The following is a 26,576-nucleotide window of genomic DNA, read 5'->3' on the forward strand; positions in this document are numbered from 1 at the left end:
GTCATTTAAATAGACAAAGCAGTCAGTTTGTGGTAGTTGGTTTAAATACAGTCACATGAGAGACTGCATCAAAGATACATTGTTCTTAGTGCATAATATGTGCCTATGTTTTTCTTTTTAATTGCATTGAAAAAGTGTAGTAAACTAATTTGGAGTAGCAATATGATGAATTAAAATATGGTAAAGTGTAATAAGCAATCAAACCTTTATACAAATAGAGAACTATTATGCCAACATAAAGCTTTATGTGCCATCAGGAATAAATAAATAGATTATTATCTGTACGAGTAAAAGTTATTCTGGTAATTGCCATCAATCAACCTGTGTAGACAGGAAGGAATATCTTGCAGTCCTCAGGGTAATATTGATTCTTCTGCACACATTCACACTCACTCACCACATTTCACTAAATTTCTAATTTAACCTGCACTGATGACTTGTTACAAATTTTAAATGCAAAAAAGAGTTTATATGCATGATATAGTCCAAAAATGATAGGTCTCATGATAGCTACATTTATAAAGGAGGAATTACCGTAGTATAACCTGATCCTTTCAGTAGAGCCCATTCCACCTTAAAACACAAGAACTTCCTTTACATAAGAGCTGCTTAGGGGGGACTTGCATGTTTGCACAGTGTTTATTGCATGATTTTAAGTCTTGTAGTACATTGAAACAAGCTTTAAAAACTATAATGGGTTTAAGGGGATTTCTACATATCCAGAAAATCTCTCATGGCAGCAATTACAGGCATAGCACTAAAAAACTATTTCTTCCCTTCCATATGATTCTGATAGAGGTCAGTAGCTGGTATAACCACATTGCTGTAATAAATTATAGTACTTAATTAAAAAAATGTAACACTTTGGTTTACAAGCAGCACGTAGTCTTTATTTAGCATGTGTGAGATTAAACTAAAAGCCGTTTATTTAAAATAAGTTATCAAAGGATAAATAAAATTGCTCATAAAATACTAATTCTCTCTCAGACAAGTCAGATGGAAAAAAAATGGATGATGAATTGCAATAATCATGCCTCAAACAGTATCATGTCAACTGATACTCTGCCTAGTTCCCATAATGTCAGTGGACCATGTGCTCTATTAGACACATAGTGAAAAAGATAGAAAATGGACATGTCTATGCATGACGGTAAAACAACATTCCATTTAAATGCACATGTGTAAGTAAAAGTTTTTGAGGCTCCAATCACAATGATAGTTTTTACTTTCTCTCTGTACCATGCAGAAAAACACATTCTCAGGGCTGGCCCGTTTTCCCGTAATTGACACACAGACACACACACGCACCCACACATTCCTTTCATCTAACTCTAGCAGTGAGTCCATTGTCCCCTTTCTCTCTCTCACTGGCTCAGAGTTCTCTCTCCACCTCTGACTGCTGTCATTAGATGGCTCTTGTAGAGCTTGCTGAGTCCTGTCATCCAAAACTTAAGAAGACGCACATTGTCCTCTTCCCCGGGCCCCGTGGCCCCCAGCAGAGCTAAAACCTTTTGAGTGTCCTCTTTACCTCTGCCATCCACCTTGGAGAACTTAAACAACACTTTTACTTTGCTGTAACAGAAAGGACAAGAAGACCATGTGGTGAGAGGAAGCACAGAAACAATAAACAGGCAAGAGGAAAACAGGTCTAAGAGGAAATTGGGGAGAAGCGAGTAAGTGATTAAGAAAGAGGAAAAAGAAGAATTACGGGAAACAGGCAAAGTATTTAACTTTATGTCTGCTACATGACTTATAAACGGTCTGAAATAAATATAATGGCACATTCCAGAAATTCAGTATATTTTGGAGTCTACGTTACTAGATTTTGGACTGTTCTCAGATATCTTAAAAGCTAATAAAATTACATAATTTTGACACAATCTTTTACATTTATATTCTATTCATTGTAGAGCAAACTGTTTAAATCATTTTAACAACAAAAATGTATTATTTATCAGTGTTCCTAGTGTCCCAAATTTGTAACAGTGTTACAAAAATGGACAACCTCATGTTCAAGAAATAGGAATATAAAATAAAAGAGTTATAATTTTGTTTAATCTGAAGGCTAAAAAACAACATTAGAATTACTTTCAAATTACTTCTAATTAAATTTTTCTAATTGAAAGTTTGGGTCCAATTTTGCATCCATTTGTGGAAAGTGCTCTATAGAAACAATGTAAAAGTACTTTAATTACCATTCAAAAAAAAGAAAAAAAAAAAAGAAATTAATACTTGCGTTAAATTGATCAAAAGTGACAGTAAAGACATACATAATGCTTCAAAAGAGTTCTATTTAAGATTTTGTAGTCTAAAGACAAAATGCAAATTTACTTCATCCACTCTTCTTTCAGACAGAGTAAGCAGAGTGAGACCACCTCCACCGACAAATTCTCATTAGAAAGAGCCACATCGATCTTATTCAACAGAGTAGGACCTGAGAGAAAGACAAACCATGAGAAAGGCACATTAAAGAAGAATTCACTATGTACAAATGCAAAATTCAATAAATAGTGTGTGTTTGAATAGTGGTATAAATCTTTAAAGTCTATACTACAGAGGTTTGTTTCCATGTGTTACCTTTATCTGTTGGCTGTGTGTTTGCACTGCTAATGTTGAACTGGTATAGTGAGAGAATGTCATCATCCGAAACGGGATTTACACAACCACGCTCAACATTAAGTACATCCACCAGCATGGAAAACTCTGGAAAATAGATTGAGAAAGGGAAAAAAATAGGGAGAGGAGTTAGACTATGTATATACACAATGAGTGTTGAACTTTGAGATGAACCAGACACTGAGTTATGAAACAATTTCACTGTTTAGAAAGAAAACAGTCACACAGAAGTTGTGAAATAAGATGTAAATCACATTCTGACAAAGAACAACCCAAAACACTTTGAGGCCTCTGTTAAATCTATTTGTGTTTGTTTCATCATTTTATAAAAACAATATGTTCACTTGAATTGCTGAATAATGATCATGAGAGCATTGCTGTCATTTCAAATTGTGACTGATTGAGTGTTAATGTTTGTATATGTTTGACCCGAAGCAATCTCAGCTACAGCAGCGCCACAAGGATGGGATCAGGATACAATATGTTAATTGGTTCAAATCCCTCAGGGCTTGGATCTTATGAAGTCCTTCCTTTTTAATGTGGTGTAGACATATGTTTTCTGAAAGTTCTGAAAATTAACTAGCTCTGTGAAGCCAAAATACACAAAAGAGGATTTGCAGTGAAATAAAAGATACCTGAAGAGCTAACATGGGCTGGGATTGGTACATCTGGGCTAAGGCCAAGGAAGTTGCATCGATATGCTTCCTCATAGTGAGGACTGTACGGAACTGCTCGGACACATCCAACTGGAAGCAAAGCCTGTGAAACAGACAGAAATGAGGGTCAGAACTGAAATTGTAAGACTTTCAGCATCTACTTAAAACATACACTACCAGTCATAAGATTAGACACATATACTCATTCTTTATTACTACTATTATTCACATTTTGGAATAATAGCATCATCAAAAATAAATTGAAATAACCTAATTTTTTTTCTTCTAAATTCTTCTAAAATGCAGCTCTGCACTCAAGATGGATCCTGGTCCAGCTTATCCATTAAAAATGTATTATATTTATTATATTATATTAGAACAAAAAGTACATGTGTATAACATTTTGTTTAACATATACAAAATATATTTTAATACAAAAAAATCATTAAAAGATTTATTTAATATATTTTCTAAATTTGAATTAAATTATATAAATAAAAATACACAACTTTTTAATGAATACTTTAGATTTGTATTGTCTAAATGTAAACAAAATGTACATTTGTCCACAAAACAATTTTTTGCTCAAGCATTTAAACACAGGCTTAAAGGTGCAGTAGGAGATCTTGGAAAATGCTAACTTTAGCCTGATAGCACTGAAAGCGAACGTCCCACCCTCCCTGCAATCGCCGTCCAAAGCCACGCCCCCTGAACGCATGAACGCACACACAGACCAGACGACCAGAGACAACATTACTACAATACATCATGTGTTATTAACCGTAGTGCTGGGCAAAAAATCAAATGCGATTTTCATGCGAATCTCGTCAGTAATGCCGCTTCTGGTGATTAGTAGTAAGTCTCCAGCACGTGCTTTCAGATGAAGCGGAATTTACTACACAGAGCCGTAGATCACTGACAAGCTACACAAAATCGAGTTCAAAATCGCAGGCGATTCATTGCCGATTCTCGCTCTGTCTGCACAGCATACGTGAACGTGCTGATGACGTATCCTGTCTGCGCGAACAGGGTGCGCAGAGGTATGCAAATACATATGTTGACAGGCAGGTAGGAAAGACAATCAAAACGCTCGGACCGAGCATTTTGATTGGACGAACATTTCTTGGTCCTACACATTCCACAGAATATATAAATACATATAAATACATTTAGACCACTTAACTTAATGATTGCTATCGGGATGTGAAGAGACTTTCAACCAGCATAACAATGTTTCTGAAGACAATCACCTATTACACCTTTAATAATATTCTTATGAAGATCAGGAGAAACAAATTCAGTCAAGTTTGTCTAAACTTTTGACTGGCAGTTTATAACATCTAACATAGATTTTCTTTTATGGTGCAGACCTGCATCACTTGATAAGTGTGATGAAAATATCGTAGGCAATGGGCTTAGGTATTTAGCTGACCTTCAGCACATTGAAAGCTGACTGGATAAGACCAGGGTCTGCACCTCTCCATATGACTTGATTTCCCATGAGAACGTGCCATGCCAGCTGTCGGAAATCACTGGCACCTAGGACCTGTCATTAATCAGATATAGCATAGACAAATTTATATATTTTTAAACAAAATCTAATGTTTGTAACAGAGTAAACATTTATTTACCTGTCTTAAATGTCTCAGTGATTTGAACTTTGGCCCAAGAAGGTCCTCTTGTCTTCCGTCATCAAATTGAAAATCTTTAGCCTGCACACTCTCTGATTGGCTGGGCTGTGGGTTAGACCCGCCCCCTTCAGCACCATCCCAGCCACTCATCTCTTCCTCTTGCTCTGTGAGAGAGTTATACATAATGTTGCTGTGATCATTTTTCATGCTGAAATCTACAGTATAACATTACAGTATAACCTCCAATTATGGCTAATCATTTTTATAATTCTGATTATAAAAGATGAACAAAGTTTAAAAATCACTGGAGAGCAGTTTGTATGTCAGTGTCAAAAGCAGAATGTTGGGAAAGGAAAATGTGGGTCAGATACCCGGTTTAACATTTGAAAAATCAATTTGTTAGCAGACACACTAATTAAAATATTGCTACAGAATCAATAGTATCTCATGACAAAAAAAAATCAGTTTATCTTGTTGCAGAAAACAGATGCAGAATATCTATTTTCTGCAATATCTTGTTGCAGAAAAAGGCTGTGTGCAGAAAATAGCATTTTATCACATTTTCTACACAACAAAATTTAAATGTTAATGTTTTTATACAGTAATTATTTTACTCAATGCATTCATTTTACCGGTTTGTCTTTCAATGAGAACGAGTGTGTCTTCTGTGGGTGCCCCTTCTAAAAGCTTCTCTGTCAACCGACTGCCACAAGCTTTCAGCAACCTAAAATAAAGATCATTAACAAAGTAATAGGAAGTGTAATGATTTTTAAAAAAGCAGATAGGCCTATACTGTATGTGTGTTTGCGCTAGTGTTTGCCAAGAAAAGTCTCACTATTACTTTTGCGCCAATGAGTCACAATTATGAAATATAATGTTTGCAATTGTGAGATACACAGTTTGTAACTGTAAGATATAAATCTCAATTCTAAGAAATAGTCACAATTTAATAAATAAAGTTGCAGTTGTGAGATGTAAAGTCACAATTGTGAGATATATTACGAGAATATAAGTTACAAAGTCATAATAGGAGTTATAAAGTTATTTTAATGAGAAACAGAGATGCAATTATGAGAAATAAAGTCACCAATGTGAGATATAAGTCTCCATTGTGGGATATAAAGTTGCAATTGTGAGATAAAGTCACAGTATAAGTTATAAAATTATAATATACATTATAAAGTCACATTTATGAGAAATAAAGTCATAATTTTGAGATATAAAGTCACAATTATGACAAATAAGGTCACAACTGTGAGATAAGTAGCAGTTATTAGAAATAAAGTCACACTGTGAGATATAAAGTCACAATATGGGTTATAAAGTCAAAAATGATCAGAATGCCTCTTTTTTTTTACTGTGTTGTACATACCAGCTGAATGAGGAGTGCAGACTAGCCCACAGGTTGGGGTGTTGGGTTAGGGATGTGAGAGAGCGGGCTGCATTGCCGCTGCGCTGGTGAGGAAACACTGCCGGAGAGAAGGCGCTGTTCATACGCACAGCCCTCTGAGGACACACACACTGCTCACTGTCAAACACCTGCAAGGCAACAAACAGGGCAAACCGTTGTATTTTCAACACTACAAGGAACTCATCACCAGAGAGGTACTCTGCCAATCTCGGTCCTAAAGTGGTGCTTCAGTCCAGCAGTACCTTGAGTGCTGTGTTCTGTAGACTCTGAATGGTTAGCCGCAGGTGGCGCAACAGGAATGGCCAGGAGTTGATGAGGTAGATCCTGTCCATGGCTACCACGACAATGCTGTACCAGCGCTGGAAGCCCCGTGCCAGGCTGTCTTTGATGAAAAATGTATGAGAGAAAACGAATCCGTGCTGTTCATCTCCAAAGAAGATGGGCCCCTCTCGACCAGGACAAACCTGCAAGAGCAGATAATATACAAGTATCACATAGATGCATATTTTTTTAATCAAGTTTAGATTAATGAATGAATGCAAACATACCTCGCAGCTCAGGCTGCGCACACATGCTTGTCGCACGACACTGAAGAGCTGTTGCTGGCGTGGGTGCTGGTGGCTCAGATAGCGGATTCCCGTCTCACTGTCCACACTCACAAAGCCTGGGTGAGATGCAGGTAGGGAGCGACAGCCCTGGAGAGATAAAGACAGATATTAAATAAGACATTATAGAAAATAACTTTTTCGGATTTTGGAGTTTAAAATAAATTTGGGATATGACAAGATTATTTTCTCACTTACTTCACACATGTCAGCTCTCTGTGTGGCAGAGCTGTTGGCTCTCATGGTGAGCCCTTCGCCCTCTCTGTCCACCTCTCGGTCCCTGTCACCAGGAATGACTGGACCAGGCTGCGGAGGAGACGGGGATGGAGGGTGGACGGCCTCTGTACAGAATAGTGTCCGCGGGCCATGGAGTTCACAAAAGTGGCAAAGGGCAACTAAAGCATTCATCTGGAGGGAATTAAAAGGTCATATGAGAATATGCGATATTATCGCACATTTTTTTACATTTCAAAAGAATGAGGGTGAGTTTAAGAAATGGTTTATAAACGAGAACAGGCACTCAATGTTAAACAAACTTAAGGGAGATCAGAGTTGACTCTAACAGTAATTATTACTCGTATAAACTGTTAACTTGTCTTTTTTTTTTTTGCTTCCATAACTTTTTTTTTCAGACTAGAGGAAAGAAAACCTCCACAATACATATTTAAATGTTTATTATACATTACACATTTTTATTACACTAATTATATATGTAGATTTCAATGACAATACATTTATTTATACGCCATTTTCTGCAAGTGAGTTTTTTCTTATGCACAGTATAACCACTTCAGTAGCATTTACAGTATCTCACAGAACTGAGTACACCCCTCACATTTTTGTAAATATTTTATTATATCTTTTCATGTGACATCACTGAAGATATGACACTTTGCTACAATGTAAAGTAGTGAGTGTACAGCTTGTATAACAGTGTAAATTTGCTGTCCCCTCAAAATAACTCAACACACAGCCATTAATGTCTAAAAAATATTTACAAAAATGTGAGGGGTGTACTCACTTTTGTGAGATACTGTACATAAACCAAACCTTTTTTTTAATTTATTTTTTTACATTTGACTGATTTATATAAAATTGTATTCCTAAAAATACAGTTAGTTTTTTTCTGAATGTTGACAGTATTCTGTAATTTATTGAGTGAAAAAGAAGAAATATCCAAAATCCTCTCAGTAAAACACTTTAAACTCTAGAGCGTCAACAAAATGAAACAATTTTTGAAAACGGCTTTATCGTATGTTCAGATTTCTCTTCTAGAAATGTATACATGTATATGCGCATTTTTTATTACATAATGCATCTGCACATTTCAACATAACGTTTAAAGTAATACAAAATGTAGACACAATATATAAATAATGTACTGCGATTAATTAACCGGGGAAGTATGGTGATATAAATTGTTACTCCGTTCACAAGTGGTGCCTTGCCTAAAATTTAATGCGAAAGGAAATTAGATATAGGAAAATACAATAGCCTTACCTTTATCAGCTGGGTACAGCTATAGCGCCGACTGGTACCAGTAAACTAACCAGAACAAGACATTGCAATGGAGTATTCACAATATCAACTGTCTGTCTACAGGTTCTGCATGGTTGTCAATGTTGCTGACGATGTAATGTATTTCTAGTCAGCATAAATGGTACAATATCCTAACCGATGTGGTTTACTGAATCGTCACTGAAATACGATGATAATTGTTATGTTTATTTTGTTTACATTGTTAAGTCCATCCTTTTCGGTCTTTCTTATGTGTCATGTGATGGGGAAGTCACGCGCGCTTAGATCACAACAACGTGTGCGTGACTCAGACAGCTGCTCTAGTCTGTCACACTGAATAGCCAACGGTACAGTCCAAATAATCAATTAATATGTTTTTCTGTTGTAGTTACATGGTGGCATCACGTATATATTTGCTATTTCGAGTGATTTAATTGTTTTTATCGCTTCCGTAATCCGCTGAATGCTTTACAGCGCTCCTTGTTCCATGAATGAATCTTTTGTAGAATTGAATCTTTTTGATGATTCAAATTAACTGATCTGATTGAATCGCTGACAATTCATAATGAAACGGTCCGAGCGGTTCTCAAATGAACAGCTCACTCAAGATATGCAAAAAACGCCTTTCTCCGGCGAAATATTGAAATGCATTTTAGTTAATTGTAAACGCAAATGGCACTTAATGTGTTATGAGCGGACTCATGGCTTCAATAGACCGAACTGGGACAAATTAAAGTACAATCAAATGTATTGTTAATACAACATCTAACGGTAATATACAGCAGTATGCGCCTATGTGTCTTCAGAGGAAAATGGAGCGTGTAATATGCTTGGATATAAAGGACCACGTGAAGATATTGAACCAAACTGTTTAAAATAACCGATTCGCGGAAACTAGTCGAACTTTTATAATTCTTTTGCCGAAAACTACAATACCCAGTAGAACCCCAAGACTTTTTCTTACGTTCATAAGTCATTTTGACGATAATAGATAACATGACTGCACAACAGCAACGTACTGTAAGTGGCGCTATACATTTAGATTGTTATGCGCCAAAAAACTAAAGAAGAAGAAGAACCCCAAGCCTTAACACCGGAAGTGGCCTTTGTGAACATTGCCCTAGCAGCACAGTAAGTATGTTTGAATATAATAAACACCTATATTATAAAATGTACAGTAAATGTTACATCCAATATAAACAGTATCTTCAGAAGGTTAATTTGTTGACTTACATTGTTTCATTAGTGTGTGTGTGTAATGTATTTGTTTATCAATCATTCGCGCAGTTTGTAGGCTAACTATGAGTCATTTGAACCAGATGGTGTCATCTTGTATATGTTAACATTAACACTAACCAGTCAACTTCGAAGCTAGTTTTCTGATTCATTGTGACTTGAGGTAGGCTGGTTCATGCTCTCCCCTATTATGCCAAAATGGTTTTTACATAATATTTCCTTTTTGTCTTACCGACTACAGTACACTATGGCAAAATGATTATGCTTAGGTTGGCTTTTAAATGACACTAAATGTAACTTGTTTGTTTCAATGAAGCTCTGTTGAAGCTGTCAAATATGGCATGTGAGGAAACGAGAACTGAGGAAAACCTGACAGAGGATTCTGACAGACAAATCCACATAGGTAAGACTTATATGACATTTATTTACTCTTAAATTAGTTACATTGTCACCAATAAATTAAGTATGTTAAATACAAAAAGCTGTATTTTAATTCTAAAGGTTTTTCTTCACAGCTTATGAGTTGTAGTGCTAGTAAGTCATTTGTCTTTTACATCATTTAGTCATTTTAAGTAGTTTGAAATACATTACTTAAAATGAGCTGAAATGTACAAAGTTATCGAATTTGATAACAATAAAACTCTGGTCACCGCCTTTAACAAATACTGTAGAGGTGGAGGCTATAATGCAAATGACCTGAAGGTGGCAGCGAAAAGCCTTTTCATATAATTATCCATAATTTCTAGCCAAGTATAGGTTCGTTTTGTACAAAATTGCTGTAGGCTTACTGTAAGTGCAGGGTAGAGAATATAAAATTCACAAAGAGAGGTCTGCTTCCACACCGGTAGTCCTAGTAAGGGCACTTACAAGCCATTATTGTGCTATTTTCAATGAAAACCTCCTGGTCCAAAAGCTTTCTAAAGGGACATTTGTGCTGTGTTGAAGCCCCCAAATTGTCATTTGTTGTTACGTGGGGAGATTTAGGATATAGTATGTACCTATCTTCCAAGGAAGGTATCCCTTTGTGCAGATTACATGTAGGCCTACACTATCATTTCAAAGTTTGGGGTTGGTAAGATATTTTTAATGTTTGAAGGTCTCTTATGCTCACCAATGCTGCAATTTATTTGATCAAAAGTATAGTGAAAACAATTATGAAATATTATTACAATTTAAAATGTTCTATTTTAATGTATTTTAAAATGTAATTTATTCCTGTGATGGCAAAGCCAAATTTTCAGCAGCCATTACTCCAGTTTCCAGTGTCACATGGTTCTTCAGAAATTATTCTACTATGCTGATTTGCTGCTCAAGAAGCATTTCTTATTTTCAATTTTGTGCTGTTTAATATATTTGTGGAAACCGTGATACATTTTTTCAGGATTCTTTGATGAATAGAAGGTTCAAAAGATCAGCATTTATTCAGTATAGGAATCCTTTGTAAAACTATAAAAGTGTGTAAAAGTTATAATGTGTTCTTGCTTTATAAAAGTATTAATTTCTTTTTATTTAATCCTATCTACCCCAAACTTTTGAATGTTAGTATAGGTTTGTTTATTATGCCACAACAGGTGTGAAAATGTGTGGGTGGTGGGTGGAGTTGAAGACATGTGTTGAAACATGCTGCACTGAAACAGAAATTTGCCTCAGACTTTTATTTTGTCCATCATAAACTTACTTGTTTTGAATACCACCATTTACATCTTCACACTACGCTACATCAAGTCTACCTTAACTAATCTGGGAGAGCTTAACTTTTATTGTCCCAGTAGTTATAGATTAACTTTGTCTTGTGTAATCAGTCAGTGCATGAATGTATTTATTTGACTTTTTCCTCCCTTTCCCTTCGTACCAGATGAGATGAAACAAGAAACTAGCCAAAACATTTGTCAGCACTTCCTCTTGGGCAGATGTCATTTTGGAGACAGATGTCGACTGTCTCACAGGTCTGTCAATCACTCTGGATGGTAGAGACTCAACTAGTGAACTAACCTCATGCTAGACATGATTTATTATCTGGATATTTTCATTTCAACAGCAGTTGGCAGAACTTGGCACAGTGTCTTGTAGTTGCCGTAAAAGATATGGAATTTGTTAGATCTTGGGAATGTTCATTGAAGCTTAGTGGATAAATAATGCATTGCTCTTTCCTGACTTCACAGTGTACCTGACGTCCCTCAAAGCACACACTCAGAGGAAGATGATACAGCCGTCACAGAAAAGCAGAGCAAGACCCGAAAAAACAGAAAACAGATAGACGCAGAAAAGCAGCATATAAGGAATGAGAAGGAAGGTGTGTTTATAGAAATAATGAAGTGCAGAGGTACTTTACCTTCCAAATTCATACTTCAGGTTTACAAATAGATGCCTTTCTGTCTCAGGGTGTAAGAAGAAGCCACGCATGCGTACAGCCGACGATGTCATCTCCAGAATTATATGGGACTCCTCAGTGGACCCAGCTAATTTTATAGTCGGTCACCTGGACCGTTTCCTTGGGGTGCTGGAACGGCCATTCTCTGAATTCTCTTGGGACACTCAGGTCTGTTACATCAGCACTGATATGGTTCATTACCATATATCTTGTATGGTCATAAGCCTTAACACTGTTCCTCATTAGGTATGTGACTGTGACTTCTCTGAGGAGCTGTCTATCCCTCGTCATAGGATCCAGTACTTCAGCTACAAAGGCCAGCGGGTGTGGGATAGGGACAGTCGCACTGACAGGGTGTTCGGTTCAACAGGGCAGACTATTTTGCCCCCTTTTGGTGGTGCGAATCAGCATCAAGGTGAGTGACCGTATTATTTTGGCTGGGAAACGGGTTGTTTATTGGAAATTGGTTATTGCGTCAATGCCATAAAAGAGTGTTCACAATAAAGAAAAGGACAAATATTTAAACATCTACTTTAAACCACATTATTAGTAGTTCTGTGTTTAATAATTTCTTTTTATTTTTTTTTTTGGTGTGTTGGTTGAACAGTGTGGAATTTTTTTTTTGCTCTCACCATATGACTAATAAAATAAAATATTAAAATAATAAAAGATTATATTGAAGTACTTAATAAGGTTTTCTTTTCAAGAATTTCATTATTTTAATGAAGCCTTTTCTTCAATATCATATTAAGACTTTATGTCCCAAAACATATATCCTAATGAATTTTAATTTATTAAAAACATGCTCATGATAGAAAAATGTTTATGAGTTGATGAATTGTATATTTAATTTAATATTTAAATATTATAGTTGTTATTCAATAATAAACAGCATTATTTTATATAATAATTTTATAGTATTCATTTAATAAAATACTATGTATCTTAATTTTAATATATTGGAATTATTAAATTCTCAGACAATTTAGCTGACACTGAACAACACGAAGAGACCACCAACACAGTAGATGGCCAAGAGCAAGCGACTGTATTTTCTAAAGAACAGGATGATGGTGCAGCTGCAATTAAAACAAACAAACAAGAACTGGGAGATGCTGTAGATCACTCATTTACCGAAAATGCTGAAGATGATATTTTACTTTTGCAAAAAGAATCTGCACAAGAAGACCAAAATATGTCGGCTACCGAAGATTTGAATCAGTTGGCAGAGGAGTTATCCATCGCTCCGAAAGAGGAACAGACTGAAATAGTGGAAGAATGGAAGGACAGCTGGGACGGAGAGAGGGGTACAGAAGCAGAGCCAGTATCATCCTTGCCACAAGAACCTCGATCCAACCGTCCACCACCACGCAAAGCCACCCACTTCATCTGCTTCCGCGTGGACTCTCCCGCTGCTCTCCAGGCCTTTCAGCGCATTCAGAAAAAGGTTCTCTCCCAGCTTCCTCAGTCAGAGTCTCTATGGGTGGATCCTGCAACTTTGCACGTCACTCTTTCCTTACTTGTCCTGAAGGGCCCAGAGGAAGTCAGCGCTGCTGCTGAGCTCCTGCGTACCACAGTCAGAAACTCCCACAAACCCCCTATTTCTGTGTCTTTCACCCCAAAACTAAAGCACTTTAATGGGACTGTTCTCCATGTGGCCCCACATCCCCTGTTCGATGTCCAGTGCCTGAATTCCCCTATCCAAGAAGCCTTCAAGGCGAAGGGCTGGCTACACCGCCATTCCCGATGCCCAACATACCACCTCACCCTGGCCAAATCGCAGGAGTCCATGACAGAGAAGATGTTTGAAGGAATAGGGTCTGTTAAACTAGCCAAAGATATCAACTTCGGGAAGCTAGAAGTAAATAAACTCTATCTTTGTGTGAACGGTCATTCAAACACAGAGAACGGTTTCTATCAGGTTGTATGTGTTGTGCAGCTGCCCAATGTGTAAAAGTGCCTGGTTTATGTATCATCTGAACTCGGGGTTGATAGTTAATTACTACATCAAATAATTTATATATTTAAATGAAACATTTTAATCATGTACTCCTAAAATTACTCCTCTCCAATTCCAATTTTAAAAATGTGTACAATAATTTCTAGATCATCTCTGTTGCAGTGAGAAACACTATTCAGTTTTATATCTTTATATTCTCTCTTCACAAACTCAAATTTTAGATAACACAAGCATTTGCGACAATGGAAGTTCTTTAAATTTAGTCATATTATATGTACAGCAGTCATATTTCAGTGCGGAAGCAAAATAAAATTGAATGGCCAAAGAACTGAACAGCTTTGACATTTGAATTTGACATTATTTTATTATTTTAATTTTATTTTGTTTTCATATATTTTCAGGTTAGTTTAATTTGAATTTGTACATTTTTGTACAAATATAACAAGACCTTCTCTTAGTTTAGGTTTGTGTGTGCATTTGCTTACCCTCTTTTGGGTAAAGACACACAGCATTCACCTTAAATGTACCTGGTAATTTCTTCACTTTCTGTTCAGGCATTTATTGTAAGATGTTGCTAAGTGACTCAGTGCAAGGCAGTATTTTTGGATCACATATCGAATTGGATGTGAGGGTGAGTGTGTAATTTTTTATCGAAAGTGGACTGGAAATAAATAAGTAATTTACCATGTGTTTCAGCTATGTTTTTATAGCACAAGCTCTCAATTATTCAGCATCAAACAAACGACTCTGAACAGCTGTAGATTTAGCCACTGGAATGTCTTTGGACCTATGAAATTAAATCAAACTAAATGACATGTTTTATGATTTTTTTTTCTTGTGCGCGCGTGCTACATTAGCAGCTCTGTCTGAGATGTGAGCAAGGAAGTCTTGCATGCATAACATCATTTTATCTTTCCTCATGCACACTACACATATATGAATGCTTGTGCAGTCTCTTTCTCTCCATCCCTCCCTCCCTCCTGTGCTTCTCCATCCAGCACCCCTCCCCCATCCTCACTCGCTTTCTCTTTCAGTGACACAGAAAAACCAACACCACCCTCCCTCTCTCATGCATTCATATGCCCCCCACCCCATACTCCCTTGGCACACAAATACCCATCTCCATCCCTCGCTCGTACGGTTGTTTTCATTGTATTTTTTTTTATTAATCCCCCTATCTCGGTTAAACCTCCCGGGCCACCGAGAGTCTAGCATCCCTTCAACCCTTCCTTTCACCGCCCATCACCTACTTAATTTGTGGTCAAAGAGTGCATTAAATAATCATAATAAGCCTTTATGGGAATTCCCTGAGAATTTAAGCCAAACTGCATGGATTACATTTGGAAAACCTTGTGACATGTCGTTATTGTCTTTTTTATTCTTTAATTTGAGAAAACAGCCTCTTGTATGTGGTTTTCTCACAACTAATCACCTTTCTTTCGATCTCTGTCATTATGTGATGTCATGCACTCGGTCTAAATACAGTACATGTGTAAATCCCTCCATCCCTTTTTGTCTCTTGCACACAAACACCCACAGTGAGAGAGAGAGAGAGAGAGAGAGAGGGAGGGAGAGAGAGAGAGAGAGACAAGTTCAGTCCTGATCATTGGGACCCTCAGGACCACACCAATTTAAATCTTCCATTCACTTGCTTAAATTAGACTCAAATGTGTTTGAATATGGTACAATTAAAATAAATATACCGATTTTTATCCCCACAATATAAATAGCTTTTTTATTAGCCATAGTTGTTAGTATTTTAAACAAACACTCTGCACTGGAAGGATTTCATTTGCCCCTGGATGTTATGGATTTGCTATTTCTGCAGACTTGAACATGTAGTTTGTGTGGGAACGGCATCGACGACATAGTTGTGGATTTTTTAAACACGAATTCTGACTGAGAACAATTAATTTAGGAAGTTTCTTTATTTCAATGACTCTGGGCGTTCTTTCGCGCGACTGTGGACAATGATTCAAGTTCTCCGCGGATTTCAAATCAAGAGTGAAACTGACGGATAGGCGTCGGGATTTGAAGTAGTCGTCCCTCTCTTAAAACATCCCTCAGGGATTCTCGCCTCTCTCCGAAGACCTGTTTCCCATCATCCATCAGCGAGCACAAAGACCGGGCGCATACTGGAACTGAAAACACTAGTTTTCTCCTGAAGCCTTGTACAACAGATCTCACCACTCAGGATGCAAACCGTTCCAACGGTCAGCGGTCTCTGTAAACGCATCTAATCGCAAACAAATTCACACGAGCGTGACAGGCGTGGAAGCACCCACATTAGGCTGCTGCAAATTAAGGTGGGCAACCGTTTTAAAATGTGCCATATAAAATTGTATAGCATATTGTGCGGTTCATTTACCGTGTTAATTGGTCTGCGTGCTAAACGTATGACAGTTAATTTATTACGCGAGACCATTCAAACTAAAGATTCTCACAGTGTGTGTCCAAACGCCAAGACAACGCGCTGTGAGTATGACTGGATATGATTGCCATAAACAAGTAAGTCAGCCAGAGAGAATGAGATCGATTGGTCTCGCGCCGGGTCAACTCACACAAGTGCAATCCGCAATCAATTCGGTCCTATTTCGTTTCTAGGCATTCTGAAGTTTTCATCGATATCTATTAGATTAGCATCAGTCCTGTTGTGTGGATGATTGTATATTTATAAATACCTTCATAATGAGCTCCTTTAGTCATTGACACTACACACAACTAAATGCAAATACAAACAATGGCCCCCAGTGACCTTTATGAACTTGTTTGGACCCTCATTTGGACCATCTAGCACCGAAAAATGCCCTCACTCAAGCATACATGCATGGCTGGCTCTATCAATAGTGTGATTTTATATTGACATTTTGGTGTATATTTACATATTGTATGTAATTCTGTAATTCTCAGAAAACACAAGAGCAGGTTTTAGTTGTTTGAGAGCAGGCAGCTTATTTCAACAGAGTATTATAATTTATAATATCCCTTTTTATTGTTAATGCTGTATGACTAACTGTATCATACTGTCAACATTGGTCTTTTATTGGACAATGATTTCAGATGTATTACTTTCAAGGGGCATTTCAAGCCTTGAATAGCCTATTCATGGAGGTTATTAGTGATTATAATTTTATATTTTGTATTTATTTATTGCAATAATTTACAGATTATTTTTAGATGTATTTATTTTAGCATAGTTCAGTCCTAGTAACCAATGATTAATTCATTTTCTTTATTATATCAAGCTGGCGAATTAACAACACTGACTATAATATGCAGGGAAGTCCATATATTCTGAACTTGGAAACCCTACTTCAGATGTTATTAAAAATGTTACAAGGAAATGGCTCCATTTTAGGATACACATAATAATATATCGTTATCATACTCCTGTCACTTTGTGAAAATTTCATTTGTTATAGTTTATTGCTCATGAAATGAGCTAAGTCACAGATGAACGTTTCCTCATAGTATTATAAAGTGGCAATTCCATAAAATCTAATGAGTTTTCAGTGAGCTTAAAATGGCTTATTTTGGATGACAAACCCTCTTGATGACATCATTAGTAATCCTGGAAACAATTTTAGTTTTTTGTTTTTATTTTGCATACTTATGTTGCAGATAATTATAGTGAAGTTAAGGAATTGGACAGATGATGCTAAGCATTATTCAGTCCAGAACAGAAAAGAAAGAAAAAAAGCAAAATGTTTTGTCCCTCTATTGTACATTTTTCTTCCTCGCTCCATTTCCAAACTCGCATTATTGCCTTTCCGTTATGCAATGCGAGCCATCCTTATAACAAGCTGGCAGAATGCATCATGTTCGGAGGTGCTGTAGTGTTCCAGTCTGAGTCACGGTCTGCATGTTTAACTGTTCCATAACACTGTTTACATTAATTTGGCTTTTATTCCCATTTGCATTTGAAAAGAGGACACTTATAATAATGCTGCACCAATTATACCACAATTCACCAGCTTATTGTCTTGACCCGCTGCATGCTGGTAATGTTCTCAAACTGTAAATGAATAGCCTTCAGACATCATTATGAACAAAACACATCAGACACTAGTGTAAGGGTTATTTGTGATGGAGCAGTTTCTTGTTAATTTAGCAATGTGAGATGTTAACTGTTTTGGGAGGATGAAGTGGATGACAGATGACATATCCAGACCTTAGGAATGAAACTTAAGCCAGTGCTTACGCCATTTCTCTTTTTGGAAGGGTTCTGTTAATCAAATGATCTACCAACTTCTGGCAATGATCGAATTTTGAGGCAGGCCAAGGTTACCTGTTTGTCCAAACAACGCCAGACAGGGAGAGGTTTTTGGTAGACCTCATTTACAGCAATAGCTATTTTTACATTTTACATTTTTTTCTGTTTTATGCAGATAGTGGTGCAGAAATTACTCAAAGAGTAATTCTGTTAGTTAATCAATTTCAATAGGCCCATCTTTATTTCATAGTGATGTTGAAATCCATAAACCCTAATCAGGTCATAATAACTTTGGAATGTGCAGTATATAAGTTTACAGAAGTTTAATAGTGTTAGAATGTATTGCATTTGATTATAAATTAAAATCAGGTTATAAAGTTAATGAAATGGACCCATATAGATCCCATGAAGTAATTAAGGAACACTGGGTCAATGATGAGTTATTAGTGATATACATAGGATCATGAGCTCATAATTAAAATAGAATGTATAGCCTGATGATTTCATAATGAGTCCCATCATGAGGACATGATGATTTCAGAATGTATATGCCCAGATGAGGTAATAATTATTTTGTGACGTATGTCTCATGAAATAATAGTGATATTAGAAGGTGCATGCCGCCCTTGTATAATTTTAGAGTGCATATAGTCCCTCAAAACTCAAAAAAATTATTTTTTAAAAAATGTATTGAGTTCTCATGAGATCTAATGGTTGCTCAGTGTCTGGCTATCTTAGAAACCTCTTCTCTTATCATTGATGATCTAATCACTTAATCCATGTTGTGTTCCCAGTGGACCTCAGTCCTGGTAATGAAAATGTTTGTGTGTGTGTGTGTCTCTACTTAACCTACTTTTCTTTATTTCTACATTCTCCTCTTTCTTGCTCTTGTTTGTTTGGAGTCTTTGGGGTTGACATTTTTTCCTCCTTTTTTCACATCAAACGATTTCATACAAGTTGATGTGTGATAAAAATCAAACAGAATCAAATCATTTTATTGTCATTCAACCTTATATAAATGTAATGATAAGAGAAAAAGTGCAGCCCACACACTACATTTATACAAATAACTTATCTATTGTACAGAATAAACAATATGCACACAACACAAATATTAAAAATGTAATTTAAAATTTGTCAATATATAATATAATATTATTTATTTAAATCTGTTTCAGACAATAAATATTGAAATGGTTTATGTTATTGCCGTTTTTTAAAATAATTTCTATTTTAAAATGGATTTGTTTAATTTTTATAGTGGATATACTTTGCAGTCTTAGGACACAAGTTAAAAACTTTAAATGTAATCTGTACATAAAAGTAGTAAAAATAAATGATAAAGGCACGGCAAATCGTTTCTGAGATGGTTTAACTGTCATTAATAATTAAAAAATATCTATATGATGTGTAGATGAAGTGATGTATAGAATATTATATAGCCGACTCAGTCCAATCTTGGTGTGTTCTCTTTATAATTACATGTTTCTCAATCATTTTCAGATACTTGAGAAAGACAGAGGTGGTTTACAGCAGTCATGGCAGCCATAGCAACTGTCCCTAACTACACCCCATCGATATGGGTACGGTTATGCCATGCCATTCCTCGCCTGGACTTGACCCTGCAGACCCGAGACAGCGTGTTCACTCCAAACAGCTGGGAGTATCAGCAGGTAACCCTCTCTCTCATTCCCACTCACTTGTCCCCTGCCCTCTCCTTGTTTCTCACTTTCAGAAACAATTTTCACACCTGACAGCTGGTGGTGGGTCCAAATAATGTCGCTCCACTCATTATTTGGAGCGACACATTTATTTCTGTCTCGCTCTCTATTTTCTCTCCTTTGTTTGCACCCTCTCATTTTGTCTAAATTATATCACATATATGCAATATAATGTATGAACAGTCAGAAATGTCTTTTTTCTTGCTGTCAGTAGGAGTATTTTTACCTTGACTCGCACAATATACTCTCACTCACAGCACTGTTATACTCTAACACAGACTATTAGAGAGACTAAACTGAAGTGTTATAGTCAAAACCATTAAAGGCACTTTTCTGTCTGCAGTTTAAAGATATATTGACTCAAAATTGAGTTTGTATCTCACATTCTCTGATCTTTAGTGGCTAAAGAGCCATAGACTTGCAATATCAGAGACTAAAAGCATGATGGACTGATGTAAAAATGATAACTCCATTATGACAGAGACACATTTACAGACATAAGTGTATGTTTCCACATCAGTAAGATATTGATAAAAAGATATGAGTATAAATGTCCAGCACTAGGACAGGAACTATGATGCAGTGACTGTGGCTTACATAAAGGTTCATTTCCATTTTGGTTCAGAAAGCATTAAATGCTTGTTCGTGAATACACGTTCCAGAAAGGCTCTTAGTCTAAGGAGGTGATATTTCAGTGACAGGTTATGTATAGTAACATTATAATGCCAGTTAGGTGGTGAGAAATGATTTATGACTGAATCCCTGATTCATTTATTCAACCGATTTAACCATATATCGATTAAATCAGGAACAAAACAAGTGATGTTCTTTATGAATGAGTCATTGAATCGTTCATTTAATGGATTTGTTTAAAACACTGAATTATTCTGCATTCAGGAATGAAACACAAGTTCTTTGTGTAGTACTGTGACTTTGTTTGGAATTATTTTCATTCACAGAGAAAAAAACAGACAATGTAACTGGCAATATTGTGTCTAAAATAGTAAATATTAGTATTAAAAATACTAAAATATAACTTCTTGTTCATTGAACTTCTATTTCACGAATTCGCCTGCCCATTCAGCCCTGCCAGGTAATGGTAAAACGAACTTGGCTTGCTGTCCGTGAAGGAGGCTCGAAACCCGAGGCTCGGCTTGAGCTCCGAGTAAGAAACCCCCCCTATGATGATACGGTGTGGATGAAAGAGAAGGGATTTAAAGGAGGAGAAGGGGTGGTGGAGGGATGCCGGAAGAATATTCGCTTTGACGGAACAATGACTGCTGCTTATATACGGTCGAAACGATGATTGGCAGGACTGGTTGATTAGGCTCCTCCCGAACCTGCGTTGCGAACTTCATTTCACGAATTCGCCTGCCCATTCACGATAATGATGCGCTTCTTTCCCGAGAATTTTCTGGTGGCTATACCAATAGGGTTTATGCGATGTAGGTCGAATGGGGGGGAATCGAATGGGCCGATCATAAAGTTAGAATCCACCTCTTTTGCGAGGAGGGAATCTACGATATCTGGTTCTGACAGTGCGGATTGTAAGTTATTACAGACAAAAGTGGCATCTGGAAGACTTTCAAGACCGGGATCAAAACCTTGTTTTAGGCCGGAAAGCAAATAGTGAGTAAAATTTTTGTCAGGGTGATTTTTTAGCTCAAGAGATAACATTGAGTAATTCACAGGAGAAGAGAGGTATTTTTTTTAGATCTTTATTGTTTTTTGCTGAAGATTTGTACACGGGGCAGACAGGGCGGGCGTGAGCACCGCCACAGAAATTACACACATGCAAAAAACGACATTTTTGCCTGAAACAGCGGAAATCGTTGAAGTTATTGCAAACTTGGTGATTTGAAATGGAAGAATAACGACCTCTAAATGGGGCAGAGCGATCTGACCCGGACTGTGGCACATATGATGTAGATTTGATAGATTCGGAGGTAGGCTGAGACTGAGGGCTCGGAGAATTTTGAGTGATTAGTGGGTAGGAGTGGCACTGATGAACGAGAGTCCTACAAATAGAACATGAGATGTTACGGCAGCCGAGGAAGACACGATTATACAAATCGAAGTCGAGGGCACCCCAGTAGGGGCACTGGTTCCACTGCGCAACCTTTGTCGCGCATTTAGCTGAAAATAGCTTGTGATACGTGTAAAAGTGGCTGCCGCCGAATGACAGAGAAAAGTCAGCGATAATCGAGAGATAATCATTTAGCTCCTTACGCCTGTTTGGAAAAACTGAACAGATTACGTCTGTATATTTTCCAAATGCTAGAACGAATTCTGCGAGTGAAAGAATGCGATTGGAGCTAGAGGCTGAATCTTTAAGGGTCACGGAAAAAATGCCACAGTCCAGGGATCGATAGCAATCTTTTTGCGGGATGGGAGATAGAAGAGATGCTAAGTCCACGTCCATACCTGAGAGGATTTGGGTGCGGAGCGGAATGGACACGGATGGGGGCTCCATGGCAATGGCATGAGCAGGAGTTGCTGTTGGAACGGTCGTGTAGAGAGTATAGGATGGAGGACGGGCTGGAATAACGTTAGAGGGAGGAAGGCTGACAGGGGGAAAAGACGAGGCAGGCACCGTTTGCGGAGGCAGCCTCACGCTGGGTTCTCTGCTCGAAGAAGGAAAGAAAGAAGTAGATGAGGAAATATAGGAGGGATGCAGACAAGAGACCGGAGCGGGACCCAATTGCGGAGGCAGCTTCACGCTGGGGGGCGCTCCAGAGATGGTTGGATAAGAAGTAGGAGGAGGAAAGCCATCTCCTTCTCAGAAACAGTCCAAGACATCATTGCTAGTTCTAACATGACTGATGAACATAACTAATAAGAACATGTTTTAGACACATATTCGCTAGCATATATAAATATATTTTAATTAAAAAAAGTTCAAATAGAAATAGGAATTACATGCCCCTTGATGCAAATACATTCTCCTATTCCAACCTAAGAATGCAGACTTGCAGAGACAACGATAAGTACGTCTCACCTAAATTGCAGGCTGATTTTCCATAAAAAAGGTGCAAACAATGCAAATGTGGTGCTATCAAAACATCACAACCAGCCTGACAGTGCAACTAGGGTTGTAACGGTATGAGATTTTCACGGTATGATAATCGTCTCAGAAAATATTGCGGTTTCACGGTATACGGTATTAAACAATCAAAACGGTTTCTTTTTGGGTTGAACAAGTGTTTGAAAGAATGTGTTTATTCAAATTTCATTAATCAAAAACAAGTAATTTTATCACTGATTATTTATTAGTTTATCAACTTATATTTATTATTAATAATTAATAAAAATTCATAAATTCTGGTTTGACTGAATTTTTCTGGATTCTGTACTTTTATGATTTAATACAAATATACTATCAAAAATGGTGGTAGTGAAATGAATGCATAAAACTTTAACAATTTAATTAGTGTTTTAAAATAATAAAATAAAAATAACCTTTATCCTTTTATGCTTTTGCAAAGGGCTGCACAACAGAGATTTACTAAATAAAAATGAGGGAAAAAATTATATTCCTTAAAAATGTTTATGTAAATTATTATTATTATTTTAGAAGTAGGCTACATCATAGTACAATCGTAATTTCTGTCAAATTCTTCGAGTTAAAAAGCGTACTTTTATTTTGACAGGTTGTAGTGAAGAGCTTTGAGTGTCAGAATGTATTTGACAGTGGTTTTCTCAAATAAAATGATGAAATGATTATTAATTGTTCTCTCAGTGAGGCTCTCAGTGTTTGTGTTCACGTCCTCAGATAGTGAGACAGCAGGCGCTGTTAAACACTATGAACGATGCCAGCGCATTGAGTATGTAGTACACGACACAGCGCAGCTCATTCACAGAGAGACATGCAAAAAAAAACAGATTATATATTTGTATAGCAGTGTTTTGTCGTTATTGTACAGCTCTGTTTTTGATTTATTCATCAATCCATCAAATCGCGCATTTTATGTGACATCTGCATTGTAGCTAGCTACTGTAAATTCATTGTCATGACTGGATTCTGGGATTCACTCCGCATCACGGAAATCATAAGGCTTTAACCTTAAGTTATAAATGGGACATAGCTGTATCTGCACGGAGGGATGGTGTTCTGAAATATAGGTAAACATGTTCGATGTGTTTCCTCTTTTTGCAGCCGCTTTCCGACCACAGTTTTTGCGAACTGTGTCTATCCTCGTGGACAAATAAGCGTCCGTCTTTTCTATATCCAAAGTATTCCCATACTGCCAATTTTAACTCATATTTCGACGTGGGATAGAGATTAGAGATAACGGCCTCTCTCTCTGATGTTGTCTCCGCTGTACGTGTGGGTGGAGCAAGAGAACAGTTAAATGGAAAGTTGTTGCCTAGGCGCAGGTGAGATTCTGCGTCTGTTATTTTCTCCCAATACCGTAGATAAGCAAATGTACACTGTATGATAATCGTACGTGTTTACATCGTGGTATATTGTCATACATATCGTTACAACCCTAAGTGCAACATCAACTATTATAATGCATATGTTTGCTATATGTTTGTCTGACAAATGAGGGACAGACCTATTTGAAATCAGTCAATATAGAGTGCTTCTTCAGTGGCCTTGCATGGTTCCAGAAGTATTTTCCACATTCTTCTGCCCATAGGATTTTTTTTTAAAGTCTGTTAAAGAGTTATAAGCCATTCAAATAAAAGTTTGTATTTGTAATGCTGTGATTCACCTCGGAATTCTGAAGGAATTCTGCATTACAAAGACTTAAGGCTATTAATTTAGAATATTTTATTATACAAGTATGCAAGTATAGAAACAATGTAGTTTACTTTTATTACAAAATAACAAGATACTAGTATGCAAATACTAGTAGTTTACAAGTGTAGGGAGACTCTCAATTGCATCTGTTGCAGTGCTTCACGTAGTGGTCGATCACTGCAGAGCTCCTTTAGCATAGTCATTTGCCACGATTCTGATTGGTAGATATTTCTCTGCAGGATCATGGTTAGTGCATTTCTTCATTGGGAATTGCACTGTAAAACATGATTTTGTTTGAAATAATTAAGATAAAATAATCATCATAATCATTGATAAACAACATCTTCGCTCATGGTAGATCTGTTTTTAAATTAACGTTAAAAGTCAATGCCTCTATGGAGAAAACAAATGGGATTTTTACTTCTGTTGCACTATTTTGTTCAATTCCATTTGATAATGCTAGCCAAAGCAGAAATTAAACAGCCATTGTGAGGTTACTCTTAAAAAAAGAAATAACTTCACCACAAATTGATAAAGTTGAGGCAAAGCCAGATTATGCTTGGATGCCTGAATGGGTTTACAGGATAAGACACGGATGATAAGAGAAAGATGTGCTGGGAAATAACAGACTGTGAGAGAGCAAGAGAGGAGAAACGAGAGAGCGAAATACTCGTGGATATTAGTGGGAATTGGGAAAAGAGGGGAAATCAACGAAGAGCAGAGGGAGCGAGAGATGAAAAACGAGAGAGAATCAGAGGGAGAAGCAGTGAATGTATTTAAGTAGGTCACAGATTATTAATAGAGATCCAGTGGCGTGGATAAAAAGAAAGAAAGGGGGAAAACAGTGAGGGATGAGTGAGCGGAAGAGAAAGCATGGAGAGAAACCGCGGGGAAAAGAGAGCGTGGGGAGAGAGTGATAGAGAGAGAAACTGAGGAAGATGGATTGGGAACAGACTAAAGATGAATAGTATATGAAACATGAATACACAATATGTGTTTGAATCCAGCGGAAAGCTTTAACTACACTCTCTTTGAGTGGAGCATCCATGCTGTATTAGCCAATAAGATCAAAGAGACATCCTCCATTTTATGTCACACTGCTTTCTATACAATACATGCATGTGCTTGAATGCTATGCAGCTATGCAGTATGTATATTCTGTGCTCATTTTTATAATGAAAAGAATTTGTTGCAGGATTTTCTAATTTTCACTCAGACATTCCCATATGAAACTGTAATATACAGTGGGGCAAAAAAGTATTTAGTCAGCCACCAATTGTGCAAGTTCTCCCACTTAAAAAGATGAGAGAGGCCTGTAATTTTCATCATATTTTACTATGGGGATTTTATGTGTGTTTTATCTCCATCTACCCAGAGACTGTACGAATGAGAAAATTATATATAGGTAATATGTGTATCAATATCATATATTGTATTGTCATATATTACATTTCTGTTTGGGTTGCTGTTAAATTTCACAAATAAACAAGTAATTGAATTAAAGGTGCAATAGGAGATCTTGGAAAATGCTAACTTTAGCCTGATAGCACTGAAAGCGAAAAAATTACAGGCCTCTCTCATCTTTTTAAGTGGGAGAACTTGCACAATTGGTGGCTGACTAAATACTTTTTTTCCCCACTGTATGTACATGTATTACATATCCATATATGAAATAAACGGTCACATATATAAAACCTATTCGAAATTGGAACATTTTCATATAGTAACATATATAACTAGCCCATACAATGCATGTTTATGCATGTGAAAACACGACAATACATGTTGATATTATTTAGGTAAATATAACAGATAAACATGTATTAAAAAAAATTACAAAACCATATATAAACGTGTGTGTATATATATATATATATATATATATATATAT

At 36.8% G+C, this 26,576-nt stretch overlaps 3 protein-coding genes across 6 annotated transcripts in view; 2 read left to right on the top strand and 1 right to left on the bottom strand.

Annotated features, from left to right (window-relative positions):
* Positions 1 to 589: 589 nt before the first annotated feature.
* On the bottom strand, positions 590 to 8,705 carry LOC107692552 (folliculin-like). 2 transcript variants are annotated; one of them, XM_016491636.1, is made up of 12 exons: positions 8,420 to 8,703; positions 7,118 to 7,327; positions 6,863 to 7,009; positions 6,557 to 6,778; positions 6,276 to 6,442; positions 5,536 to 5,627; positions 4,904 to 5,067; positions 4,705 to 4,818; positions 3,252 to 3,375; positions 2,578 to 2,703; positions 2,332 to 2,434; positions 590 to 1,572 (listed from the first exon to the last, which is right to left on the bottom strand). In XM_016491636.1, the coding sequence occupies exons 2-12, from the start codon at positions 7,325 to 7,327 to the stop codon at positions 1,365 to 1,367; spliced, it is 1,677 nt and encodes a 558-aa protein (XP_016347122.1). In that variant the 5' UTR covers positions 8,420 to 8,703; the 3' UTR covers positions 590 to 1,364. The 2 variants fall into 2 exon arrangements, with proteins under 2 accessions (XP_016347122.1, XP_016347123.1); XM_016491637.1 differs by lacking the exon at positions 4,705 to 4,818 and having other exon boundaries at positions 8,420 to 8,705.
* A 57-nt stretch (positions 8,706 to 8,762) lies between these two features.
* On the top strand, positions 8,763 to 15,679 carry LOC107692553 (leukocyte receptor cluster member 9-like). 3 transcript variants are annotated; one of them, XM_016491641.1, is made up of 7 exons: positions 8,763 to 8,784; positions 9,990 to 10,076; positions 11,529 to 11,619; positions 11,836 to 11,966; positions 12,055 to 12,212; positions 12,291 to 12,459; positions 13,025 to 15,679. In XM_016491641.1, the coding sequence occupies exons 2-7, from the start codon at positions 10,010 to 10,012 to the stop codon at positions 13,996 to 13,998; spliced, it is 1,590 nt and encodes a 529-aa protein (XP_016347127.1). In that variant the 5' UTR covers positions 8,763 to 8,784; positions 9,990 to 10,009; the 3' UTR covers positions 13,999 to 15,679. The 3 variants fall into 3 exon arrangements, with proteins under 3 accessions (XP_016347127.1, XP_016347124.1, XP_016347125.1); XM_016491638.1 differs by lacking the exon at positions 8,763 to 8,784 and adding an exon at positions 8,996 to 9,568; XM_016491639.1 differs by lacking the exon at positions 8,763 to 8,784 and adding an exon at positions 9,587 to 9,836.
* A 79-nt stretch (positions 15,680 to 15,758) lies between these two features.
* LOC107692574 (protein tweety homolog 1-B-like) overlaps positions 15,759 to 26,576 on the top strand; it is a 26,188-nt gene continuing 15,370 nt past the window's right edge. Inside the window, exons 1-2 of the mRNA XM_016491678.1 lie at positions 15,759 to 16,310; positions 19,721 to 19,890. Of these exons, the coding sequence (XP_016347164.1) occupies positions 19,756 to 19,890 (135 nt within the window). The 5' untranslated portion in view covers positions 15,759 to 16,310; positions 19,721 to 19,755. The remainder of the gene's footprint in view (positions 16,311 to 19,720; positions 19,891 to 26,576) is intronic.

The sequence above is a fragment of the Sinocyclocheilus anshuiensis genome, unplaced genomic scaffold (genome assembly GCF_001515605.1).
Source record: "Sinocyclocheilus anshuiensis isolate Anshui unplaced genomic scaffold, SAMN03320099.WGS_v1.1 scaffold831, whole genome shotgun sequence".
Classification (NCBI taxonomy): domain Eukaryota; kingdom Metazoa; phylum Chordata; class Actinopteri; order Cypriniformes; family Cyprinidae; genus Sinocyclocheilus; species Sinocyclocheilus anshuiensis.

What these genes read in the sequence shown, in the direction of transcription:
- LOC107692552 (XM_016491636.1), bottom strand. Translation starts at nt 7,327, where the DNA reads ATGAATGCTTTAGTTGCCCTTTGCCACTTTTGTGAACTCCATGGCCCG. An exon ending in TCTCATTGAAAGACAAACCG is followed by an intron (nt 5,068 to 5,535) that starts GTAAAATGAATG and finishes ACTCTCTCACAG; the next exon opens with AGCAAGAGGAAGAGATGAGT. An exon ending in CAGCTTTCAATGTGCTGAAG is followed by an intron (nt 3,376 to 4,704) that starts GTCAGCTAAATA and finishes TCTGTTTCACAG; the next exon opens with GCTTTGCTTCCAGTTGGATG.
- LOC107692553 (XM_016491641.1), top strand. Translation starts at nt 10,010, where the DNA reads ATGGCATGTGAGGAAACGAGAACTGAGGAAAACCTGACAGAGGATTCT. An exon ending in TGACAGACAAATCCACATAG is followed by an intron (nt 10,077 to 11,528) that starts GTAAGACTTATA and finishes CCTTCGTACCAG; the next exon opens with ATGAGATGAAACAAGAAACT. An exon ending in TGGTGCGAATCAGCATCAAG is followed by an intron (nt 12,460 to 13,024) that starts GTGAGTGACCGT and finishes TTAAATTCTCAG; the next exon opens with ACAATTTAGCTGACACTGAA.